The sequence below is a fragment of the Capra hircus genome, chromosome 27 (assembly GCF_001704415.2).
Source record: "Capra hircus breed San Clemente chromosome 27, ASM170441v1, whole genome shotgun sequence".
NCBI lineage: Eukaryota > Metazoa > Chordata > Mammalia > Artiodactyla > Bovidae > Capra > Capra hircus.
The window spans coordinates 25,921,900-25,944,302 of NC_030834.1; the positions used below are offsets into that span (position 1 = coordinate 25,921,900).

The window sequence follows — 22,403 nt, forward strand, 5'->3', positions numbered from 1 at the left end:
TGGTCCTCCCTCCAGACCGCCTTCTCTTCCTTCCCCTTGTTCTGCTCCCAACCCCCTTCTTCTCTCTCCACCTTTTCATTCATACAAGCTCCTCGCAGATCTTCTGGGCTTGTCTCCTTACAAGTGGAATGTCTGGGGGACTCTGGATGTCCACCCCATTTTGGACCACCAAGGTAGACAGAGAAGAGGCATCATAAAACCCCAAGTAGTGGACAGAGCAGGTCGGATGCTATAGTTGGGTAGCTGAAGAAAGGCAGGGATGTCCCATATCTGCCCAGAGAAGAGAACACGTCTGTCGGTTTGTGTCTGCCACCCTTGCCCATGGATGTCATCTCACATCGCTGTCCTCTGCTCACTTCCAGTTCCCAGGGGCCCTCCATCAACGACCATCTTGGCATCCTCGAACAAGGTGAAGGGCGGGGATGATCTGAGCGTCCTTTGCACAGTCCTGGGGGAGCCAGATGTGGAGGTGGAATTCAGGTGGACCTACCCAGGGCAGAAGGTAAGCATGGCCCGGCCTCGGCCAGCTGCTGTAGTTTTTAGTTCCCTGTTCACCCTCAGCCAGTGATGAGGACCGTCACTTAAGACGCGTGAGAAATGCATGGAGCCCTGGTAGGGCCAGAACTTGCTGGTTTGCTGCTAAAATGTCTCACTGATGTTTATATTGGGCTGCCCAAAAAGTTCATTCAGGTTTTTCCCTGTTACAGAAAAACCCAAAGGAAGTTTTTGGCCAAGCCAATAAATGGCTTTTTTTTTTTTAAAGAACAGGAAAAAGTGACTGAGTTCCATTAGGTTATTTAGTCAATGTACCCTCTTTTCTTCATGAACCCGAAGGAAGGGGACAGGGGCATGAACAGGAAAGGAAGGGCCCTCCTTTCTTCAACCCCAACCTCAATTTGCAGTCTTAACTTTGGGTTAGTTGGAGGCCAATCTACCTTCCTTCTGGAGTCCTTTAGCCTTTTCCGTGTAAAAGTTGGTCCCTGGGGCAAAGAACTCTGAGCAGACACCCACCAAGTCGGCATGTAAACCCAGGCCTTGGAAAAGGTGCCGTGAGGCCAAGATTATCTTAAAATAGACTTGCCATAAACCCAGCTCCAGCACACGCAGCCGTGGGCCTGTTCTGCTCACTAAAATAGACAGCCTCGCTACCAACATGGAACAATCCCCTTGATGCCAGAAGAGATCTGGATCTGGCATCCTAAGATGTACTTGGCAGCCAATATGCTTCTGGTCGAAGGTATGCGATTGGTGGAAAATAACTCTCCCTGGAGAATGGTGCTTTCCCAGTGCCAGGTACTTGTTTCTAAAGTGTTGTCCCATTTGGAAAACATGAATAGCTTGCATGAGAGGTTTTTTGGTTTCTTTACATTGCTAATTATTAGCAGAAAGGGTACATTGCTAATTATTAGCAGAAAGGGTATTAATTCAGTAATACTCTAAATATTACGATTATGTTAAACTAATTCAGAAGATACTACTTATCACTGAAGTTGGAGGAAGCATCTCAGAAGTGACCATCTCACTTTCTAGAAATAGGGAGTGAAGTCACCTCACCTATAATACTATCCATCCCGGGCACAGCTTTCCGCCCACTGCAGTCCTAGGGCACATTTGACTAATCATGTCTCCCTCCCCCAAATCTGAACAGTTGAGAGCTTATATTCACTTACAAGGTGAGTGCTTCGGGCTTCTAAGTTCTGTGAATAAGAACCTCTGCACCAAGGGGTGAACGTGAGCAGTGTCAACAGCAGAGCAGTGGAAAAATTTATCTGTATCTTTATGCCTAATACCAGCCCCACATTCTTGAAGTTCCAAAAGAGTAAAATTTATATTAAGTAGAAACTTGAAGAGAAAGGGCAGGAAGAGAGAGCCAAACAGCATAATGAAATTCAAGACCCTGCTTGGAAAAAAAATGCAGCCTAAACTGACTAGACAGTGTCAGAGTCCCGTGAGCTGTGCCTACCAAATAGTCCTGTAGGAGCATGTGTTTTGCGCTTTGAAAGGGATACTCGGCCATGTCAGAGGAATGGGAGCTGTTGAGAGCAGCGTGTGGTTTGTGCTCCAGTCCCCGTGGGTGTTGTTCAACAGGATGAAAGGCCCGTGACGATTCAGGACTCCTGGCGGCTGATCCACAGAGGACTTGGGCACACCACAAGGATCTCCCAGAGTGTCCTGAGCATTGAAGACTTTGAGACCATTGACGCAGGTTATTACATTTGCACTGCTCAGAATCTCCAAGGACAGACCACAGTAGCCACCACTGTGGAGTCTTCCTGACTTGGAAGATGAAGTATAAATGAACTGATGGAAAGCCCACTGGGGTGCACAGCCAGCTCCAGGGTTCTTTGTCTTTGCCAGGGCCAAACCCCAGGCCCTGCCTTGTGAGTCAGACCCAGACCTCCAAACTAAAAGGAAGTCATTGGTCTAATTTTAGAAGTGTTAACTCTCCTAGCAGAAAGCATGTATTCTGACTGCTGACCTACGTATATGCATTTCTAGTGTTTCTACTCAGAAGGCATATATGTAAACAACTTTATATAATCATTTTCTATTAAAGGAGCAAGTTTTTGTAAAAAGTAAAAAAAAAAAACAAGGGCTAAGTGCTCGTTGTTTTTAGTCGGTTTGAAGTACATCCAGAAGCACTCATTGGCAGCAATGTTTGAGTCAATACCTAATATTCCCTTTGGTATCATAACCACACTATGAGAGTCTAAAAATGTAGTGATTTTATATATATAGTTCAACTATACATGAACTATTGTATGATATAAAGTATCAAAAAATATATACTTTTTTTTAAAAACTGCTGCACTCAGAATGACTAGTTCTAGATTAGACATTTAGTAAGAACAACAGCATTTTGTTGTTGTTGTTTTAAAGATTGTTTATATAGGTTGTACTGGGTCTTCATTGCTGCCCGTGGGCCTTCTCTAGTTGCGGGGAGCGGAGGCTGCTGTTCATTGCACTGCACTGACTTCTTGTTGCGGTGGTTTCCCTCTCTCACTGCGGAGCACAGGCTCTGGGCGCGTGGGCTTCAGTAGTTGCAGCTTACAGGCTCTAGAGCCCTGGCTCAGCAGTTGTGGTGCACAGGCTTAGCTGCTCTGCGGCATGTGGGATCTTCCCCAAACAGGTATCCAAACAGTGTCCCTTGCATTGCAAGGTGGATTCTTAACTACTGGACCATCAAGGAAGCCCAGCATGTGTTTTTAAATCCTTAATGTTCAATATAAAATTGATGCACAGGTTAAGGAAGATTCCACTTTGTTTAGGCTTATTTTTACCATCTTCAAAATAGGTAGACTGTGGCTGTTCCAAGTTTCTTATACAGCAGAAATTATTATTAAAACCAGTAAAAGTTGATTATGTCTCAAATACCCATAGCTTTGAATTTAGAAAATCTTGAGGTCTAGCTCTGGGAGCTAAATTTCAGCTCATGTCCAATTTTGTGGTTGCAATGGAAATTCCTAGGAAATAGGTTAAGAGGAGACAATCCCTATGGTTCAAACTAGATAACACTTTGGAGAGTGAACTATGTCAGAGGATGCAACCCTTATATTGAATATTCCAGCATTATTTATTTAAGTAAAATATTTTCCATCACTCCAAACTGAGCACAACTATGGCTGTTTCCACACTCCTATTTTTATGATGTGCCAACATTTTGCATCCTAAGTGGTAACATTGTTTTCAAGATAATGTTAAAGTTCTGTTTTGTTTCCTCTCTCATCATCTCCCATTCTCTGAAGATGTTTTGTGTTAACTGTGTCAGAATGATTACTCCAGAACCTAAATGGCATGGAGGACACAGGGAACAGCACAACATTTACCACGTGCAGGGAATGGATGGCAAGCCCCGCTTTGGCTAATGATGCTGAGGACAGCTGGAAAGTGAGCAGAGAGAGATTCCAGGAGGTGGCAGTGAACCTACGTTCCCATGTATCAGAAATGAACATGAAAGGTTACATACATAGTCAAGTATCAGAGATGAAAGACTTTAGACACAATCACTAGTAAAACAAACAATGCAGCATGAATATCAGTCCACTTGGTCAGTTCAGTTGCTCAGTTGTGTCTGACTCTTTGTGACCCCATGGACTGCAGCACGCTAGGCTTCCCTGCCTATCTCTTGCTCAGACTCATGTCCATCGAGTCGGTAATGCCATCTAACCATCTCATCCTCTGTCATCCCCTTCTCCTCCTGCCTTCAATCTTTCCCAGCATCAGAGTCTTTTCAAATGAGTCAGTTCTTTGGCTCAGGTGGCCAAAGTATTGGAGCTTCAGCTTCAGCACCAGTCCTTCCAATGAATATTCAGGACTGATTTCCTTTAGGATTGACTGGTTGGATCTCCTTGCACTCCAAGGGGCTTTCAAGAGGCTTCTCCAACACCACAGTTCAAAAGCATCAATTCTTTGGCACTCAGCTTTCTCTATGGTACAACTCTCACATCCATACCTCTACTACTGGAAAAACCATAGCTTTGACTAGACTGACCTTTGTAGGCAAAGTAATGGCTCTGCTTTTTAATATGCTGTCTAGGTTGGTCATAGCTTTCCTTCCAAGGAGCAAGCATCTTTTAATTTCATGGTTGCAGTCACCATCTGAAGTGATTTTGGAGCTCCCCAAAATAAAGTCACTGTTTCCATTGTTTCCCCATCTATTTGCCATGAAGTAATGGGGCCAGATGCCATGATTTTTTTTGAATGTTGAGGTTTAAGCCAACTTTTTCACTCTCCTCTTTCATGTTCATCAAGAGGCTTAGTTCTTTGCTTTCTGCCATAAGGGTGGTGTCATCTGCATATCTGAGATTATTGATATTTCTCCTGGCAATCTTGATTCCAGCTTGTGCTTCATCCAGCCTGGTATTTCACATGATATACTCTGCATAGAAGTTAAATAAGCAGGGTGACAATATACAGCCTTGACATACTCCTTTCTCAATTTGGAACCAGTCTGTTGTTCTATGTCCACTTCTAACTGTTGCTTCTTGACCTGCATATAGATTTCTTAGGAGGCAGGTAAGGTAGTCAGGTACTCCCATCTCTTTAAGAATTTTCCATAGTTTGTTGTGATCCACACAGTTGAAGGCTTTAGTGTAGTCAATGAAGCAGTAGATGTTTTTCTGGAACCCTCTTGCTTTTTCGATGATCTAACAGTTGTTGGCAATTTGGTCTCTGGTTCCTCTGCTTTTTCTAAATCCAGCTTGGACATCTGGAAGTTCATGGTTCACGTACTGTTGAAGCCTGGCTTGGAGAAATCTGAGCACTGCTTTGTAGTGTATGTGTAAGTGACAACTCAAAGATCCACCTCTAGTGGCCTGAACCTGTTCTTACTATAGGGGTTAGTTGTACAGGCATTGAATGTCAGCTATGCTGATTGGTAAATACTGACAGCACAAGCTTGACACATGCAGGGAGAGAGAAAAAAGCCACAGTTTTTCCTTCTACTTCCCCCAGCGTATTAGAACTGGGGGAGGTAATAAGTGATGTTTTGAAGAGAGACTGAAATGCAACTTGGAGAAGAGCTGGACAAGCCACATTTTCCTCTCACCGGCTGGCCATTCTCCTGTCTTCCCCAGGACAGGAGATTCCTCAAAGGTAAGTGAAAATTTAGCATTATCTCCCCAGCCTGCTCTATTAGCAAGGTGCTTCTAGTCATCCATAAATACCGAATCCTGCCTTTCCCAGTTCTGTCAGCTATTGACCCTGTTTTGTTTTTTAATCTCTCTAGGATGTCCCCAAATTTGTACTTTGGAACCAGGCCCTGGTTTATTTGGAAAAGTGGTCAGCACCTTGAAGATGAGCTGGCTTTGGCAAAGCATACTTTGCCCAGAGAAAAGTAGGAAGGAGGTGGAAGGTTTGCTTTTGTGGCTCTGGTTGGGGGAGGGAGGAGATGGGGATGGAAGAGAAGAAGCCAGCTGAAATCACTGAGAACAGCTCAGATCAAGCTAAAAATAAGGCAGAGAGCAATCCATGGGTATTGCTCTTTCTCTATCCAGATTTTTTCTTTCTTTTCAAGCAACGTTCAGTTCAGTTCAGTTGCTCAGTCGTGTCCGACTCCTTAGGGTTCTGCATTTGCTTATAGCCTGAGAAAATGGATTGTAGTATTTCACGTTCACGTGGGTAAGTTAAAAAAAAAAATTAGCTAGTTTCGACTGACACAGCTGAACACTGAAAAGCTGCCAACAAGTTACTCAAAGGGATGCAGAGAAGGTACAGACCCGGGCAAGTCAGAGTTGTTGCTGTGGCCCCCTCTTCCCCACCAGGGCAGAGGGCCGAGCTGACCGGTAGTAAAGAATCCTAACTCCAGCAACTATTGCTCTTCCTTCTATGGCTTCTGCACAGATGTCTACACTGACGACTACTTGACGAACACGTCTCCAGAGGTGCTCAGCTCAACACACACCAAGGGAGGCAGTGTCCAACACACGACACTCGGGTCCATCTGCTCCATCCACACAGCCCCAGTCAGACCAAAAGAAAAATCACGAGAAGGTGTCTGGTGAAGGTTATATAAATTACAAAGGTTATATAAGGTTACAAAGGTTATATAAATCTTTATCTTAACAGGCCCCTGAGAGTTTTCCCCTTTACCCATAGGTGAAAAAGGCAATGACCAAGGTTTTTCCCGCTCTGTAAGTGCTTTGTGCGACAGTGTCCGTGTAGATCCGTTCCCATAGCATCTTTGGACCGGGTCGGACGCCTTCCTCTGGAGTCCGGCCTCACGTGGGAGGAGCCGGTTCGGGCCATGGCTTCCCACTTCTAGGGCGGGTGGTGCGCAGTTGCGGGCGGGGTCAGTCCTGCAGAGATGCTGTCTGTCTCTCTCTGGCTCCCAGGAAGGTCTTCTGGGTAAGAGACACTGGGGCTGGGGAAGGAGCTGGAGTTCCGAGGCGACTGGAAGGGGGCGGCGGGGGATGTGGGGGACCTCTTGGGGCTGCACAGGTTCCCATTGTGGAGCTTCCAGAGCAGCTCCTCGTTCTCCATGGAGAGGCGCTTGTTGACCTTGGACTCCTTCTCCAGCGACTCCTGCAGGACCGCTTGCTCTGTGGAAAGTTGCCTGGCAGACAGAAAGGAGCCAGAAATCATGTGAGTCTTTTTTTTTTTTTTTTTTTTCAAGAAGCTGAAACAAAATTCTTACTGGTTTAAATTTGAGAGCCCCCAGATGATCTCTGGAATGAAAGCAATTGCTGTACACAGGCTGGGCTGGCAGAGGAACAGGGCAGTGTGAGCTGGAGCCAAAGGAAAAGCTATACGTTGAGGCAGTTTCATAGTAGACCTGGTAACGCACCCACAGGCAGGCTGTGTGTCTCAGGACCCTCATAGGTGGTGGGGGCCAGGGCGGGGGCTGTTTCCTGCTTGGGGTTTGTTTGCTATTGTGATGATCCTTCTCTGAGGGCATTCTCCACTTCCATCAGCCAGGTTTCCCTGGGAAGGGAAGGCATGCCTGCTGAGGACTCAGCCTTTGGTCTAGGCCCCTTGGGTAAGTGAAGGCGCCATGGGCTGCAGTCATTTCCCAGGCGGAAATCAGAACCTCTGACCACTCGCTTCAGTCCAGGAGGGACAGGAGTGGACCGTGCTAAGAAAGGAACATTCAGTGTTCATGTCTGAGGCAGGAAGGAGCTCGGGGCAAACAGGACAGTGGCATTGTTACCTTGAAATTGCCATGTGTTTGTCCATCCGAGCTTTTAGTTCTTCATTCTCCTGCTGGAATCGCTTCAGTTTGTCTACCAGCGCTGTGTTATTGTCCACCTTGGCATAAACGAGAGTGTCAACATTCATACATTAAAAATTACATAAGGCCCCTGATTTCGTGAGGTACCTTCCTGACACCAGTGTAGACTACAGAGATTTAATTTAGGAAAGTTTTTTTTTTTTTAATTCTTTTCAAGGTTAACAGTATTTTTATTTTATTTAAAAAATTTATTATTGGAGTATAATTGCTTTACGATGTTGTATTAGTGTCTGCTATACAACGAAGCCAATCAGCTGTATGTATACAGATATCCCCTCCCCCTGGATCTCCCATCCCACTCCTCTAGGTCATCGCAGAGCCCTGAGCTGAGCTCCCTGCTTCCCATTAGCTGTTTTACACACGGTAACGTATATAGGTCAATGGCTACTCTTAATTCAGCAAAGTTGAATCATATGTTAAATGTCTCTACACTGATGCAGTGCAAAAACGAATCTACTGCAGCAAAACAGAGCACACGGATATTACTTTTCAAACGTATGCCAGGGCATGTGAAAACACACACCCCCCCAGGGGTTACTGATTTGTTCAAGGTCACGCTGTTTTAGAATTCCCAAGAACTGGTGCCCTGCCCTTGGAGGCTGTGCCTCTTTCAGTTTCACGGTGAAACTGTTGGCCAGGCAGCCAACATTTATCAAAGACCCTACAGATTCTTATGGTCAATTTGGGGGGAAAAAAAAGAAAAAATCCCACATTCGATGAAAACTCAGTTCGTGGCAGTGTTTAACACGCCCTTAATCATGGTTTCCTGGTGACTTGTCAGCATGTCCTTCTGAGTGGCCACAGGGTGCAATCCACAGAGCTCTGTGGAGCCTCAAAACAAAGAAGTGCATGACAAAAGGCACCCCTCCTTAGCTGAACTAGACATGTTTGTTTTCCTTGAAAGTTTAGCCTGGGAAGGACAACAGGCAAGCAAACTGATCTGCGAGATTAAAGGAGAAAAGCCCAGAAGACACTGGATCAGCTAATGATGAAGAGCTGAATATACTCCTGCTCACTTTCCGAAGGTAAGATTTCATTACCCTCTTGGAGGAGACATCACAGCTCTGTCCAACTTTGTGCTAAGTCCTTGTCACTGCTGCCTGTGACTAAGCTACTCTCATTTCAACTCTGCAGTGCTGGTGTTTTTGGTTTTTGTTTTTTTAATTGGAGTATAATTGCTTTACAGTGTTGTTCACTTCTGCTATACAACAATGTGAAGCAGCTATCTGTACGTATATCCCCTTCCTCTTGAGCCTTCCTCAGATTTCCAGCTCTCTGGGTCATCGCTAGGCACCGAGCTGGGCTCCCTATGCTATGCAGCTTTCCCATGAGCGGTCTGTTTCACACACAGTAGCGTGTGTATGTCAGTGTACTCTCTCAGTGCATCCTCCCCTCCCCTCCTGGGTCCACAGGTCGATTCTCTACATCTGTGTCTCTATTCCTGCCCTGCAGGTAAGTTCGTTACCATTTTTTTAGATTCTACATATATGCATTAATACACGATCTTTGTTTTTCTCTTTTTGACCTACTTCACTCTGTGACAGACTCTAGGTCCATTCCCATCTCTACAGATGACCCAATTTCATTCCTTTGTATGGCAGAGGTACTATTCCATTGTATGTACGTACCATATCTTCTTTATCCATTCATCTGTTGATGGATATTTAGGTTGCTGTTGTAAATAGTCTTTTTGCATTGTGGTTTTTCTCAGGGCATATGCCCAGGAGTGGGATTGCTAGGTCATAAAAAACTGAAACTGCAGTTTCAGTTTTTTAAGGGACCTCCATACTGTTCTCCATAGTGGCTATACCAATTTACATTCCCACCACCACCATCCTATTATCCAGAAAAAACTTAGGACAAGCCAACCAGGTGAAATATCCCCCAAATGTGACTAACATGTAAAATAGAGGGAGCCTTGGAATTTCCAGGAAGTATAAAGGAATACAAGATAAAAACACAAGGTGAGAAAATCTGAGATTAAATACTGGGTAGTGATTGGCCTTAAAATAGTATCTCTTCAATTCCTCATTTTACTGGAGAGTAAACTAGCCCTGGGAACCAGTTCTCAGAGCTAATGATCAGCAGGGATAGTTTTTTGTTTTTGTTTTTTTTTTTTAATGGAGAAAGCCTCTTTGCTTTCTACGTGTCTTATTTTTGACAAAGGCATGGAGGTTACAAATAAACAAGGTAACAGGGGGCTTATCTGTCATCATATCAACCCCTCCTTCTGTATATACACCATGCCAAGCTGACCACGGCAAGGGACAGAAATACTTGTGGATCAACGAAAATGAAGACGGACGAGTAATTTACAGCGGAGTCTGATCTTACTGCACATGAGGGCTTGAAAAGTTTTGATGTGTGAGTGGCAGCATATGGAACAACGAGCTATTAACAGGATTATCTGAGTCAGTGCTGGTGGCCACATGGGCAGGCACGGGACCTGATAGATCAGGGAGGTCTGTCCATCTGGCAGAAGCTGGTATATACCAGGTTGGGGCCATTAGAGACCATGAGCTCTTTCCTTCCTTTACAAAAGCAAACTTTCCTGGTAATTCAGAGCATCCATGTATCCACATGGGGGTTAGCTCTTACCTCCCTTGAAAGGTAATAGTCTCTAGAAGAAAACCAAACAGCAAAAACAAACAAACAAAACAATGAGTAACGAGCGCCTTCCATGCTCCCTCTTGTCCAGGGCTGGTTTGGGTTTGACTGAGGCACCTACTCAACGCTGAGTCACCTACAGTTAGGGGGAGAAGGGACAACCTCCCACAAAGCCCTGGATGGACTCCCCACACACTGACGTCAGTTGTCTGTCCTGGAGGGCACAAACTAAACTTTATTCCTGTTTTTCATAGCACTGCCTACTTGTCCAACCAGGTTAACTGTATAAACGTGCAGTTCTTTTATCACAGTGTAATTCCCATGAAGCAAGATGAAGAATTGAGATATTTAGCAAGATTGAATTGCTCTGAGGGGATTAAGGACACAACTGATTTGAGCATAAGAAAGCCCTTGAGCTGCTGCTGCTGCTGCTGAGTCGCTTCAGTCATGTCTGACTCTGTGCGACCCCATAGACGGCAGCCCACCAGGCTCCCCCTTCCCTGGGATTCTCCAGGCAAGAACACTGGAGCGGGTTGCCATTTCCTTCTCCAGTGCATGAAGGTGAAAAGTGAAAGTGAAGTCGCTCAGTCATGTCCGACTCAGCGACCCCATGGACTGCAGTTTACCAGGCTCCTCCGCCCATGGGATTTTCAAGGCAAGAGTACTGGAGTGGGGTGCCATTGCCTTCTCCGGCCCTTGAGCTGGTGGTATATTAAATAACCACTTTTACATTATTTAAACATTGTTTTTATGCAGGTGGCTATCCCCAGGCCACGGATATGAATGACCTTTGTTGTTATTTTTCTAAACACTGACTGCTCCTTTTGCATGTTTCTTGGGATGGGGGGGCAGGGGGCGGGGAACAAAAACTGTTGCAGAAGGCAGCAATGAATAAGCCTTAAGCTAACATAGAAAAGAAAATGTAATCTTTTTTACCTTTCCTATGTTTCCAAACATCTCTAGACACGAAGACCACCCCATGGATCCAGCTCAGAGGCCTCAGGTGTTACCACGCTCCGTAAGGCTCCGCATTAAACTTACCAGTTTCTCCATCTTCATTAACTTGACGTCCTGTTGGCGCAGCTTCTCATTCTTGATCTCCAACACGGCTTTCAGGCTTTCTAACTCTTGCTCCAGATACATGATCTGAGGGTTTTTCTGGAAAAGACACAGCAGGATATGGCTCTGACTGATCAACTGAACACGACTGCATGGCTCATGTTCTTCATACAAGACGTCTTTGATTAGATTTAGAAATTAAACAAGTGGCAAGAGACACTGACCTTCTTTCACAGGTTCAAAGAAAGAGCTAAAAAGAAGGGTTAAGATAAGATGGCTTCCATCTCAAAGTCTTTGGTCTTAAAAACGATATGATGCATTCCACATTTGAAAACATTCTCACTCACTCATGAGTAACTTAATATGTTAAAAAAATATTGGTAGCATCAAATATTTTATGGAAGTAAGAGGAAAGCCGTAGCTTACAATACAAAACAGATTCTGGCTGCAGAGTATGTTTGGAGGGAGAACAGTGAATGATCGTTCGCTCTAACCTAAGTCAGTGGGAAATACGCGGGCAGTGTGTTTATAGGGCTCTCTGGCAAATACACGAGCAGTGTGTTTATAGGGCTCTCTGGCAAACAACAGAAATGGCAATCACGTCCTGAGTCTTTCGGATGTTTGCCATGATAGGCATGTGTTGACCTGGCTGTCCTAGGGCAAAATAATGCCCTGTTAGTGAGTGACATCCCAGCACCTACATGGCATAGGATGCATGCATTGTGAAAATGCTATCCAAGATAAATCCTACATAAGGGAAGAACAGACTGAGAGAGAACACCACCATGGTGGATTCCCTGACTCCTTGGCCTTAATTATGGAAATTCAAGTGAACCTTGAATACAAGTTAACCTATGATACAAGTTAACAGCGCACAGTCCTTTGATCAGATGTTAAATGAGGGAATTCCTCAGACAAGCAGTCAGTGGTGATGGTGTGTCAATCATCAGCACTTTCCTCTGGACAGTAGTTAATGCTCTGGGGCAACCCTTAGGGGGAATCAGGGAAGGTGCCCGTGGGGACCGCTTCACAGAGCTCACTGAGGGACCCCAAAAAAGTTGGAAGGATGCAGAGAAGTAAGGATACAAGTTGGAAGAGAAAGTTAAGTTTACCAGAGAAATTCATGTTTTTCAAAAGTGAGGATTAGCCATACAGTGAAATACTGTTCAGCCAGAAAAAGGAATGAAATGTCTGTACCTGTTACACTATGCACGAACCCTGAAAACAAAAGCGGAGGGAAAGAGGCCAGACACAGAAAGCCACGTGCAGCATGGTTCCATTTCAGTGAAATGTCCAGAGCAGGCACATCCATAGAGACGGAAAGGAGACTGGTGAGCCTAGAGGGCTGGGGAGTTTGCGTTTGGTTTTATTTTTTTATTGGGAGGGGTTGTGGGGAAGGATGAGTTAATAGCTGCAGGGTTTCTTTGGCGGGGGAGGGGGGTGATGAAAGTGGAATTAGTTCCTGGTGACCAAGGCACAACTTGTGAACTGCTGATCTGCCTTTTTTTTTTTTCTTTAAAGAATGACTGTTGTGGTATATAAAGTATATCCCAATATAGCGAGTTAATTTTTTTTTTAAAGTGAAGTCTTCACATAAAACACTCTGACCCTAATTGAGGCTTCTCCTATCTTCCTGAAGGTATTAGCACAGAAGAAGTGAAGTGAAGTGATGTCGCTCAGTCGTGCCTGACTCTTTGCGACCCCGTGGACTGTAGTTTACAAGACTCCTCTGTCCATGGAATTTTCCAGGCAAGAGTACTGGAGTGGGTTGCCATTTCCTTCTCCAGGGGATCTTCCCGACCCAGGGATTGAACCCAGGTCTCCGCATTGTGGGCAGACACTTTACCATCTGAGCCACCAGGGAAGCCCATTAGCATAGATCACTAGCAATATATTGGATTTCATCTGTTATGTCAGTTTTTAGAATTGAAAAAGAAGAAACCACTAGTAACCAAAGAAGCCACAGTATACAGTTGAAAAAGCATACTGCAGGCTATGAAAAGGACTCCAAACCCATATTCTCTAGCTGCTGAATACTTAATTGACTCTAAGAGACAGTTGAACAGAAGGAAAATTCAATAGTGATGGGAGAGCATACACGACTTACTAAATTTGCTTTCTCTCTTGATATTCTTTTCTGCTCTTCTGATTTCAACTTTTCATTTAAAGCATCATTTTCACTCTTCAGATCACTGATTTGTTTCTGAAACACAAACAATGAAATGTGGAGCATGAGTAAACAAGCTGGCACCAGCAACGTGGCAGATGTGCAGAGAAACATACCAAAACCACACAAGCCTCAAGACTGATGACCGGGTGTGTGTGCGTTAGAGACTGAGATTACCTACCTCTAGTGATTCCTGCTTCTCGTAAAGCAGATCCTCGAGGGATTTCTTTTCCATTTCATGGCTTTTCTTGATTTCTGGAAAGAAGTGATTTTTGAGTCAATACCACCCTATGAGATCACTGCATTCGTCTACATACATTAAAGCACGTGGATATAAGAGTTGACTAGGAGGCACTCTACCTATGTTACTTTACATTTGTATGGTACTTTTGTATAAATTAAGCTACTTGGTATCAAATTAGCCCATGAGCTAATTCCCCTTTCATGGATGAGAACATGGAGGCTCAGAGGGGCCAAAAGACCTCAGGGAACGTAGAGCATCCCTTCAAGTTCCTGGGCTGAGTCTCTGTGCTCTGTTCTAGTTGCTCTTCCTGAAGTAAACAGAAGCCTCAGAGTAAACCCATCTCCAACAGAAAGGAAGAAACCCAGTGTTCACTAACATCTACCCTGGGCCAGTCATTCCACATGCTCTCATCGCTGACCTCACACAACACATCTGTTTTTCTGGTGAGAAGGCCCAGTTCCCACCACATGTCCAGATGTTTCTCTGTAGATGAAAAGGTTCAGTGCAAGAGCTTTAGCTACATGGGCACTTATGTTCTGTAAAAAAAAAAAAAAAATGGCTTCTTATTCTTTTCCTTTTTTTTTCAGTTTTGATAATTTCTTCTTTTAAATTTATTTATTTTAATTGGAGACTAATTACTTTATAATATTGTATTGGTTTTGCCATACATTGACATGAATCAGCCATGGGTGTACATGTGTTCCCCATCCTGAACCCCCCTCCCACCTCCCTCCCCATCCCATCCCTCTGGGTCATCCCAGTGCACCAGCCCTGAGCACCCTGTCTCATGCATCAAACCTGGACTGGCGATCTGTTTAACATATGATAAATACATGTTTCAATGCTATTCTCTCAGATATCCCACCCTCGCCTTCTCCCACAGAGTCCAAAAGACTGTTCTATACATTTGTGTCTCTTTTGCTGTCTCGCATGTAGGGTCATCATTACCATCTTCCTAAATTCCATATATATGCATTAGTATATTGTATTGGTGTTTTTCTTTCTGGCTTACTTCACTCTTTGTATAATAGGCTCCAGTTCCATCCACCTCACTAGAACTGATTCAAATGTATTCTTTTAATGGCTAAGTAACATTCCATTGTGTATATGTACCACAGCTTTCTTATCCATTCATCTGCCGATGGACATCTAGGTTGCTTCCATGTCCTGGCTATCATAAACAGTGCTGTGACGAACATTGGGGTACACGTGTCTCTTTCAATTCTGGTTTCCTCAGTATGTATTCTTTTCCTTTTACTTTGCCTCTTCTAATAATGATGAAATAAATGATTTTTTTTATCCAGCAAGTGCCGTGTACCTTTCCCAACAGTCCTGGTGTACAGAAGTGCCTGGTATGGGCCCTTCACTGCGGGCAGGATGTAAACTCACAGATCCTTCCTAGGATCTGAAGTGGTCAAGCACAGCTACTACCAAAAGAGCCGTAAGGTTCCTTAAAAGTTCACTCTTTCCTAAAAGACTGGCATTTATAAAAACAACAACAACAACAAAAAACTCTTATCTGCCTCCTTAGGGGAAAGGGCATGTACCACTCCCAATAAACAATGCAAAAAGAAACCAAGAAACTCTCCAAAACTGAACACCACAGGGCATTCTCTGGAGGGGAAGTTATGAATCATTTCTGTGTGGAAACACACCACGCTGTTCCATGAGCTCTTATTCTATTTTAATAGAGATAAAGCATTCTTGCCTGAAAGGGAATTTTCATAGGACTTCTTTAGCAATTCTATTTTCTCGGAGTGGCTTGCTTCGATTTTCAACTTAGAGGTTTCGTGGGTAGCATTTAAGTTGTCAAACTGTAAGAAAAAAACAAAACAACAGTTTACCAATAAAATCAAGTCCTAAGGTGAATGCATAATAGGCGGCAGCATTAGGAGGTGTGACACATTAGCTTGCATTCAAGCCTAAAGGGCTACCAGGCACATGCACAGCTGAAATGAAAGCTTGATATGAAAAGGGAGCAAGGAAATTAAAGAGAGGTGTAGGAGGTGCGATGAAGTGAAAAACACAGGTTGTTAAACAAGAAAAGAAGAAATGCAAACCAATGTTGTAGCAGTACCAGAATGCTTACAAAGGGATTATTTCTATGTAGTAGGATAAAGGGATGTTTTATTGTTTAAAATACATCTGAAAAAAACCTCCAAAAACATTAATTTGAAAAGATACATGCACCCCAATGTTCATAGCAGCATTATTTATAAATGCCAAGACATGAGAGCAACCAAAATGTCCATCAGAATAAATCAAGAAGATGTGGGGTGTGTGTATATATACGTGTGTATGTATATGTACATCTCAGTGTGTATATATGTGTGTGTATGTATATGTACATTTCTGTGTGTATATATATGCACAAACCATGCAATACCATGGAGGCATTGAAAAAAGAAGGACGTTTTTCATTTGCAGCAACATGGATGGCCTTGGAAGGTGTTATGCTAAGTGAAATAAATAAAAGACAAATACTATATAATATCACTTATATGTGGGACCTAAAAATTACAGTAAACTAGGGACTTTAACAAAAAAGAAATAGACTCACAGATATGGAAAACAAACTAGTGGTAACCAGTGGGGAGAGGGAAGGGAGAGAGGTAATATAGGAGCAGGGCAGTAAGAGGGAAAAACTATTAGGTATAAGATAAGCTACAAGGATATATTATACAACATGGGGAATGCAGTCACTACTTTATAATAACTATAAATACAGTTATAATCTTTAAAAATTGTGAATCCCAATCTTCCAATTCATCCAACCCTCCTTCCCCCACCCCTCTTGGTAACTGTAAGTTAGTTTGTTGTCTATTTCTGTGACTCTTTCTGTATAGCCAGTATTTTATAATAACTGGAACAGGAGCATGGACTTCCTTATAGCTCATGTGGTAAAGAATCTGCCTGCAATACAGGAGATCTGGGTTTGAGCCCTAGGTCAGGAGGATCGTCTGGAGAAGGGAATGGCCATCCACTGCAGTATTCTGGACTGGAGACTCCCATGGATAGAGGAGCCTGGCGGGCTACAGTCTGTGGGGTCCCAAAAAGTCAGACACGATTGAGCGACTAACACTACTATAACTGGAGTATAAGCTTTAAAACTCGTGAATCACTGTATTGTAATTCTGTAACTTATATAGTGCCTTCCCTGGTGGCTCAGTCAGTAAAGAGTCTGCCCACAATATGGGAGATCTACTCTTGATCCCTGGGTTGTTGGGAAGATCCTCTGGAGAAGGAAATGGCAACCCACTCCAGTATTATTGTCTGGAGAATCCCATGGATGAGCCTGGTGGGCTATAGTCCATGGGGTCACACATGACTAAGTGGCTAACTTTCACTTTCAACCTTTAAAAATTGTGAATCACTATATTGTAATCTTGTAACTTATATAATCTTATACAGCTATATTTCAATTTAAAAAAAATTTAAAGGGTTTAAATTTTATCTTTTTTCTTTCAATCTTTCACTCAACATACATACATTGCTTTGATTGTAAAAATTTACTTTAAAAATTGTTTCATTTATTTAAATTATAATGAAATTCATCAAGGGACATCCAACAAAGAGAAGGGCATCATAGGAAGACCCTCATCAGACAACAGTCAGAATTCAAATTAACAGCAATGGCCAAGCACATGCTCAGGTTCTAATTCTAAAAGTACAAACCTGCTCCTGCAATTGAGTTTTGTATTTCTCTGCTTCTTCTATGTAGATGTTCTGAAGCTTTTCACATTCCCCAGTGTAAAATTCTTTAAGCCGATTCTCCAGCTCTGTTAGATCAGTCTGGTGCTGCTGGTTTAACTTCTGGACAAATCCTTCATAAGCTATTTGCAACTCATTCCTGGCTTTTTCTAACTTCTCACAGGTGGTTGAAACAGTGACTGAAAAGAGACGGAAAAAGGCAAGGGAAGATGACTCTCAGCCTGCTAAATGGCCTGCATTCGTAACATTCACACACAGCTGTGATGACTCGGAAAGCAGTACTCAATTCTCTCGGGACCAGACTCTCAACCATAACAGTACAGAACTGGGTAAAAGGGTAAAAGGCAAGGAGAGGAAATGGGCTCTGGCAGCAAAAGGCCAACTTGTCTATCAACAATAAGAGAAGTAGAGCACCCTTATGTGTGGTGACCAATCAGTGCACGGGCCTCAAGGAGAAGAGGCTCTGATTGGCTGAGGTGTCTAAGGCAGGTCACCCATAGGGGAAGCAGCTGAGACAGAGAAGAAACAGAGAAGGTAAAACCACAAAGGAGAAACAGACTTTAAGCTTGTACCTGATTGGAGCCAATTTAGGCTCATTACTTCAAAAATACAGTAAGAAAAATAAAAGATTATATGGAACACAAATCACCAGAGCATAAAAACTTTTTAAATACATTGAAAAGCCACACTACAATGTGAATAAATTGAAAGGTTAACATTTTAAAAAGGCAAAGAAATATGATACACGTAATTTAAAATCAGACCATCCTAACCTTTCACTACCACTACCCAGAACAGAATTATTAACAATACCTTGCAGAACTTGCACATGAATAAATACCCACACATGCTATAATAAATCCTGAAAGAAATGGGAGAAAACACTTGCAAACAAAGCAACTAATAAGGGCTTAATCTCTAAAATACATAAAGAGCTCATGCAGTTCAATATCAAATGAACCCAATCAAAACAGGCAGAAGAGTCAAATAGACATTTCTCCAAAGAAAACATACAGATGGCCAGCAAATACATGAAAAGATGCTTAAGATCACTAATTATTCAGTTCCGTTCAGTCGCTCAGTCGTGTCTGACTCTCTGTGACCCCATGGACTGCAGCATGCCAGGCCTCCCTGTCCATCACCAACTCCCGGAGTTTACTCAAACCCATGTCCATTGAGTGGGTGATGCCATCCAACCATCTCATCCTCTGTCATCCCCTTCTCCTGCCTTCAGTCTTTCCCAGCATCAGGGTCTTTTCAAATGAGTCAGCTCTTTGCATCAGGTGGCCAAACTACTGGAGATTCAGCTTCAACATCAGTCCTTCCAATGAACACCCAGGACTGATTTCATTTAGGATGGACTGGTTGGATCTCTTTGCAGTCCAAGGACTCTCAAAAGTCTTGTCTAACACCACAGTTCAAAAGCATCCATTTTTCGGCACTCAAGCTTTCTTCATAGTCCAACTCTCACATCCATACATGACTACTGGAAAAACCATAGCTTTGACTAGATGGACCTTTGTTGGAAAAGTAATGGCTCTGCTTTTTAATATGCTGTCTAGGTTGGTCATAGCTTTTCTTCCAAGGAGCAAGCGTCTTTTAATTTCATGGCTGCAGTCACCATCTGCAGTGATTTTGGAGTCCCCCAAAATAAAGTCTCTCCCTGTTTCCATTCTTTCCCCATCTATTTGCCATGAAGTGATGGTAATGGGACCAGATGCCATGCTGTTAGTTTTCCATGAGGTATCACTTCACACCAGTCAGAATGGCCATCATCAAAAAAATCTGCAGACAGTAAATGCTAGAGAGGGTGTGGAGAAAAGGGAACCTCCTACACTGTTGGTGAGAATGTAAAATGGTACATACAACCACCACAGAGAACAATATGGACGTTTCTTAAAAAAAAAAAAAGAAACCCTAAAAATATCACTACCATATGACCCAGAATATACCCAGGGAAAACCATAATTCAAAAAGATGCATGCACCCCAGTGTTCACTGAAGCACTATTTATAGTATCCAACACATAGAAGCAGCCCAAGTATTCTCTGACAGAGGAGGGGATAAGGAAGCTGTGGTACATATATACAGTGGAATATTACTCAGCAGTTAAAAAGAACAAAACCATTTGCAGCAACATGGATGGACCCAGACCTTGTCATACTGAGTGAAGTCAGACACAGAAAGATAAATATCATGTAATATCACTTATATGTGGAATCTAAAAAAAAAACAACAGGAGGGGTACAAATATTTACAAACTAGAAGCAGAGTCATAGATATAGAAAACAAATTTTTGGTTACTTGGAGGAAAGGAGATACATTTGGAGATTGGGATTAACATATATACACTACTATATATAAAATAGGTAACTGGTGAGAACCTGCTGTTTAGCACAGGAACTCTACTCAATACAGTGACTTGTATGGGCAATGAATCTAAAAAAAGCATGGATATTTGTATAACTGATACACTTTGCTTTACAGCAGAAACTAACACAACATTATAAGTCAACTCCACTCCAATAAAAAGTTAAAAAAAATCATTTCGCGGGAAGTTTGGACTTTTCCACCCTTCCTTTACCTACTAGATACGGGGAAAGGTGTGCTACCGTACCACTACCGTACCCATAAGAAGTACTCCACATCCCAGAGTGCCCACAGACTCATACAAAACGGGGACTGATAAGTCTGTTATAAAGTAACCCTTACCTCTATTTTGGTAAGGAATATGCATTTCTGGAGTGGTGGAAGGAAAAAGATTATTTCACAGAGAAAAGGAGGTTTACATCAATGATTATTCTATCTAAGTAAAGGGAAATTGGCTGGCTCCTGGGATGAATTTTGAACAATCATATAGACTTGTTTTCTTGGGAATATGCCACATGGCAGTAGAAATTCCAGCCCTTGAACCACATAAGTATTCCTCCAGAGGTAAAATAAGTCATACTGAAATAATGACAAGCATGTGTGTGTTCTCAGTCCCGTCTGACCCTTTGCGACCCCATGGTCTGTAGCTCACCAGGTTCCTCTGTCCATGGAATTTTCCAGGCAAGAATAGTGGAGTGGGTTGTCACTTCCTCCTCCTGGGAATCTTCCCGACTCAGAGATCGAACCCATGTCTCTCGCATCTCCTGCATTGGCAGGTGGGTTCTTTACCACTGGGCCACTAGGGAACCTTTCAATGACAGGCATACTGTCTGCTAAAGAGAACCCTTAAAATTCAAGTAAGCCCACAAATATTTACTGAAGGGGAAAGGAAACAGGACTAGCAAAAACAAAGTGAGAACTACTAACTGATATTAAGGGTGAAAACGGTATTCCACATGAGCAATGAAGAGAGGCTGCACAGTGCCCCTTGGGAGCTAGAACATTCACGAGGCAGAAAAGTTGGAGAGAAGAGTCAAAAAGGTAGATGGAGATCAGACTATATAGACTGTTGACATCACTCACTGACAATCACGCCTTGGGACTAAATGTGGGAAGTGGTTTTTTTCTTTAAAAGAATTTACTAAAAGATAATGGTCATGCTGATTACTACAGAACACCCTCCTCACATCACTAATTAAAAAAGGACAAAGAAGTGATTCAGGGAGACAAATGTCAGCCAAAGAACTAAAAGCTGAGTTGGCCAAAAAACTCATTTGGGTTTTTGGTAAGATTTTATGGAAAAACCAACACAAACTTTTTGGCCAATCCAATATTCATTTCTGCTGCCTTTCCAAAATCATACAAATCAAATTATAGGGCCACAAGCCTCCTTGTGTGAATTCCAGGTTCTTCACATGGAAGTAGGAGATGGAAAATTATACTGCAAGCTGTCAACAAAGGCATCAAGAATAGCTTTTCTAGTCAGAGAACTCTTGATTTCACACAACCTTTTGACTTAATTCCCTTGCGATTTCACATATCAGCAAAATACAAAAGAAAACAAAACAAAAATTCTGGCTCATCTGAATGCTTGTATCCGAGACAAAATGTCTATGTGGACCAAAAACTAGAAGAGCTTCTGTGGGGAAGTTAACAGTAACACCTGCTGGATTTCAACACATCTGCTTGTCATCAAATGACTGTCAGTCTGAATGTTTAACTTGAAAATAAAATAGATGGGAATCTTCTCACATTGGTGGCTGAACAGGGTGTTTCCTCTTTAAAAAAAAAAAAAAAAAAAGCTTAAATAGTGTTTAACTTTGTTGGCCTCTGTGGGTGAGGTGAAAGAGGCCAGGAGGGAAGGAAGGGGAAAGTGGAAGAAAGCCCCCAGGGGAGTGGGGTTGCAGGGCAGGCCTGGCCCCAGGTGGTGACGTCAGCCTGCAGCTGTGGGGAGCAGCTGGTCCATAAAGCCATGTCTCACACGAAGGGCTCCGCATTGAGTGAACTGGCCGGGGCTCCTGGGGAAGCATTTACTTGGCATAAAGACTCATGGAATACTTCTTTTCTGAAGGACACGCATGTCAACACTGCATCAAGGGTTCTTGGGACCACTCTAGCACCCCACACTCATCGGGGGAGTGGGGGTCTCCAGCTTCCATCCTGTACGTCTCCTTGTACTTCCTACAGGTTAGGAGCGATTCCTAGGCCACCTGGGTTCTTAATCCTATTCTCCGTCTGTCCCTTCCCTGCTCATTCTCCAGGATTCCTTTCACGGTAAGTCAATCAATTACCCAACACAGCCAAACCAAACATAAATCTCTCAGAATCTGGACTAAGCAAGGAGTTTTTGCACAAGTTTAGGTGACACTGTTTTCATGAAGTTACTGCACGGACAGAAAATCCACGCAGTACAAAGTGGTCCTTCTGTCCTTCCCTGGTGGCTCAGATGGTAAAGAATCTGCCTGCAATGCAGGAAACCCGGGTTTGATCCCTGGGTCTGGAAGATCCCATGGAGA

At 43.2% G+C, this 22,403-nt stretch overlaps 2 protein-coding genes and 1 long non-coding RNA gene across 10 annotated transcripts in view; 2 read left to right on the forward strand and 1 right to left on the reverse strand.

Moving 5' to 3' along the window:
- Positions 1–3,940, forward strand: part of PDGFRL (platelet derived growth factor receptor like) — an 81,711-nt gene extending 77,771 nt beyond the window's left edge. Inside the window, exons 5-6 of the mRNA XM_005698771.3 lie at positions 363–502; positions 2,089–3,940. Of these exons, the coding sequence (XP_005698828.1) occupies positions 363–502; positions 2,089–2,277 (329 nt within the window). The 3' untranslated portion in view covers positions 2,278–3,940. The remainder of the gene's footprint in view (positions 1–362; positions 503–2,088) is intronic.
- MTUS1 (microtubule associated tumor suppressor 1) overlaps positions 6,496–22,403 on the reverse strand; it is a 190,262-nt gene continuing 174,354 nt past the window's right edge. For 7 of the 8 annotated variants that reach the window (XM_018041911.1, XM_018041910.1, XM_018041914.1 and 4 more), the window contains 7 exons: positions 17,482–17,696; positions 15,515–15,620; positions 13,744–13,817; positions 13,503–13,598; positions 11,378–11,494; positions 7,649–7,746; positions 6,498–7,054 (listed from right to left, as the gene is read on the reverse strand). In XM_018041911.1, coding sequence (XP_017897400.1) covers positions 6,760–7,054; positions 7,649–7,746; positions 11,378–11,494; positions 13,503–13,598; positions 13,744–13,817; positions 15,515–15,620; positions 17,482–17,696 — 1,001 coding nt within the window. In that variant the 3' untranslated portion in view covers positions 6,498–6,759. Of the gene's footprint in view, positions 7,055–7,648; positions 7,747–11,377; positions 11,495–13,502; positions 13,599–13,743; positions 13,818–15,514; positions 15,621–17,481; positions 17,697–22,403 lie in introns of all 8 variants that reach the window. The other variant, XM_018041909.1, reaches the window with a different exon arrangement.
- LOC106503673 lies at positions 7,753–11,371 on the forward strand. Its single transcript, XR_001917364.1, has 3 exons — positions 7,753–8,754; positions 9,142–9,181; positions 11,300–11,371. It is a non-coding gene; the product is annotated as an uncharacterized LOC106503673 (long non-coding RNA).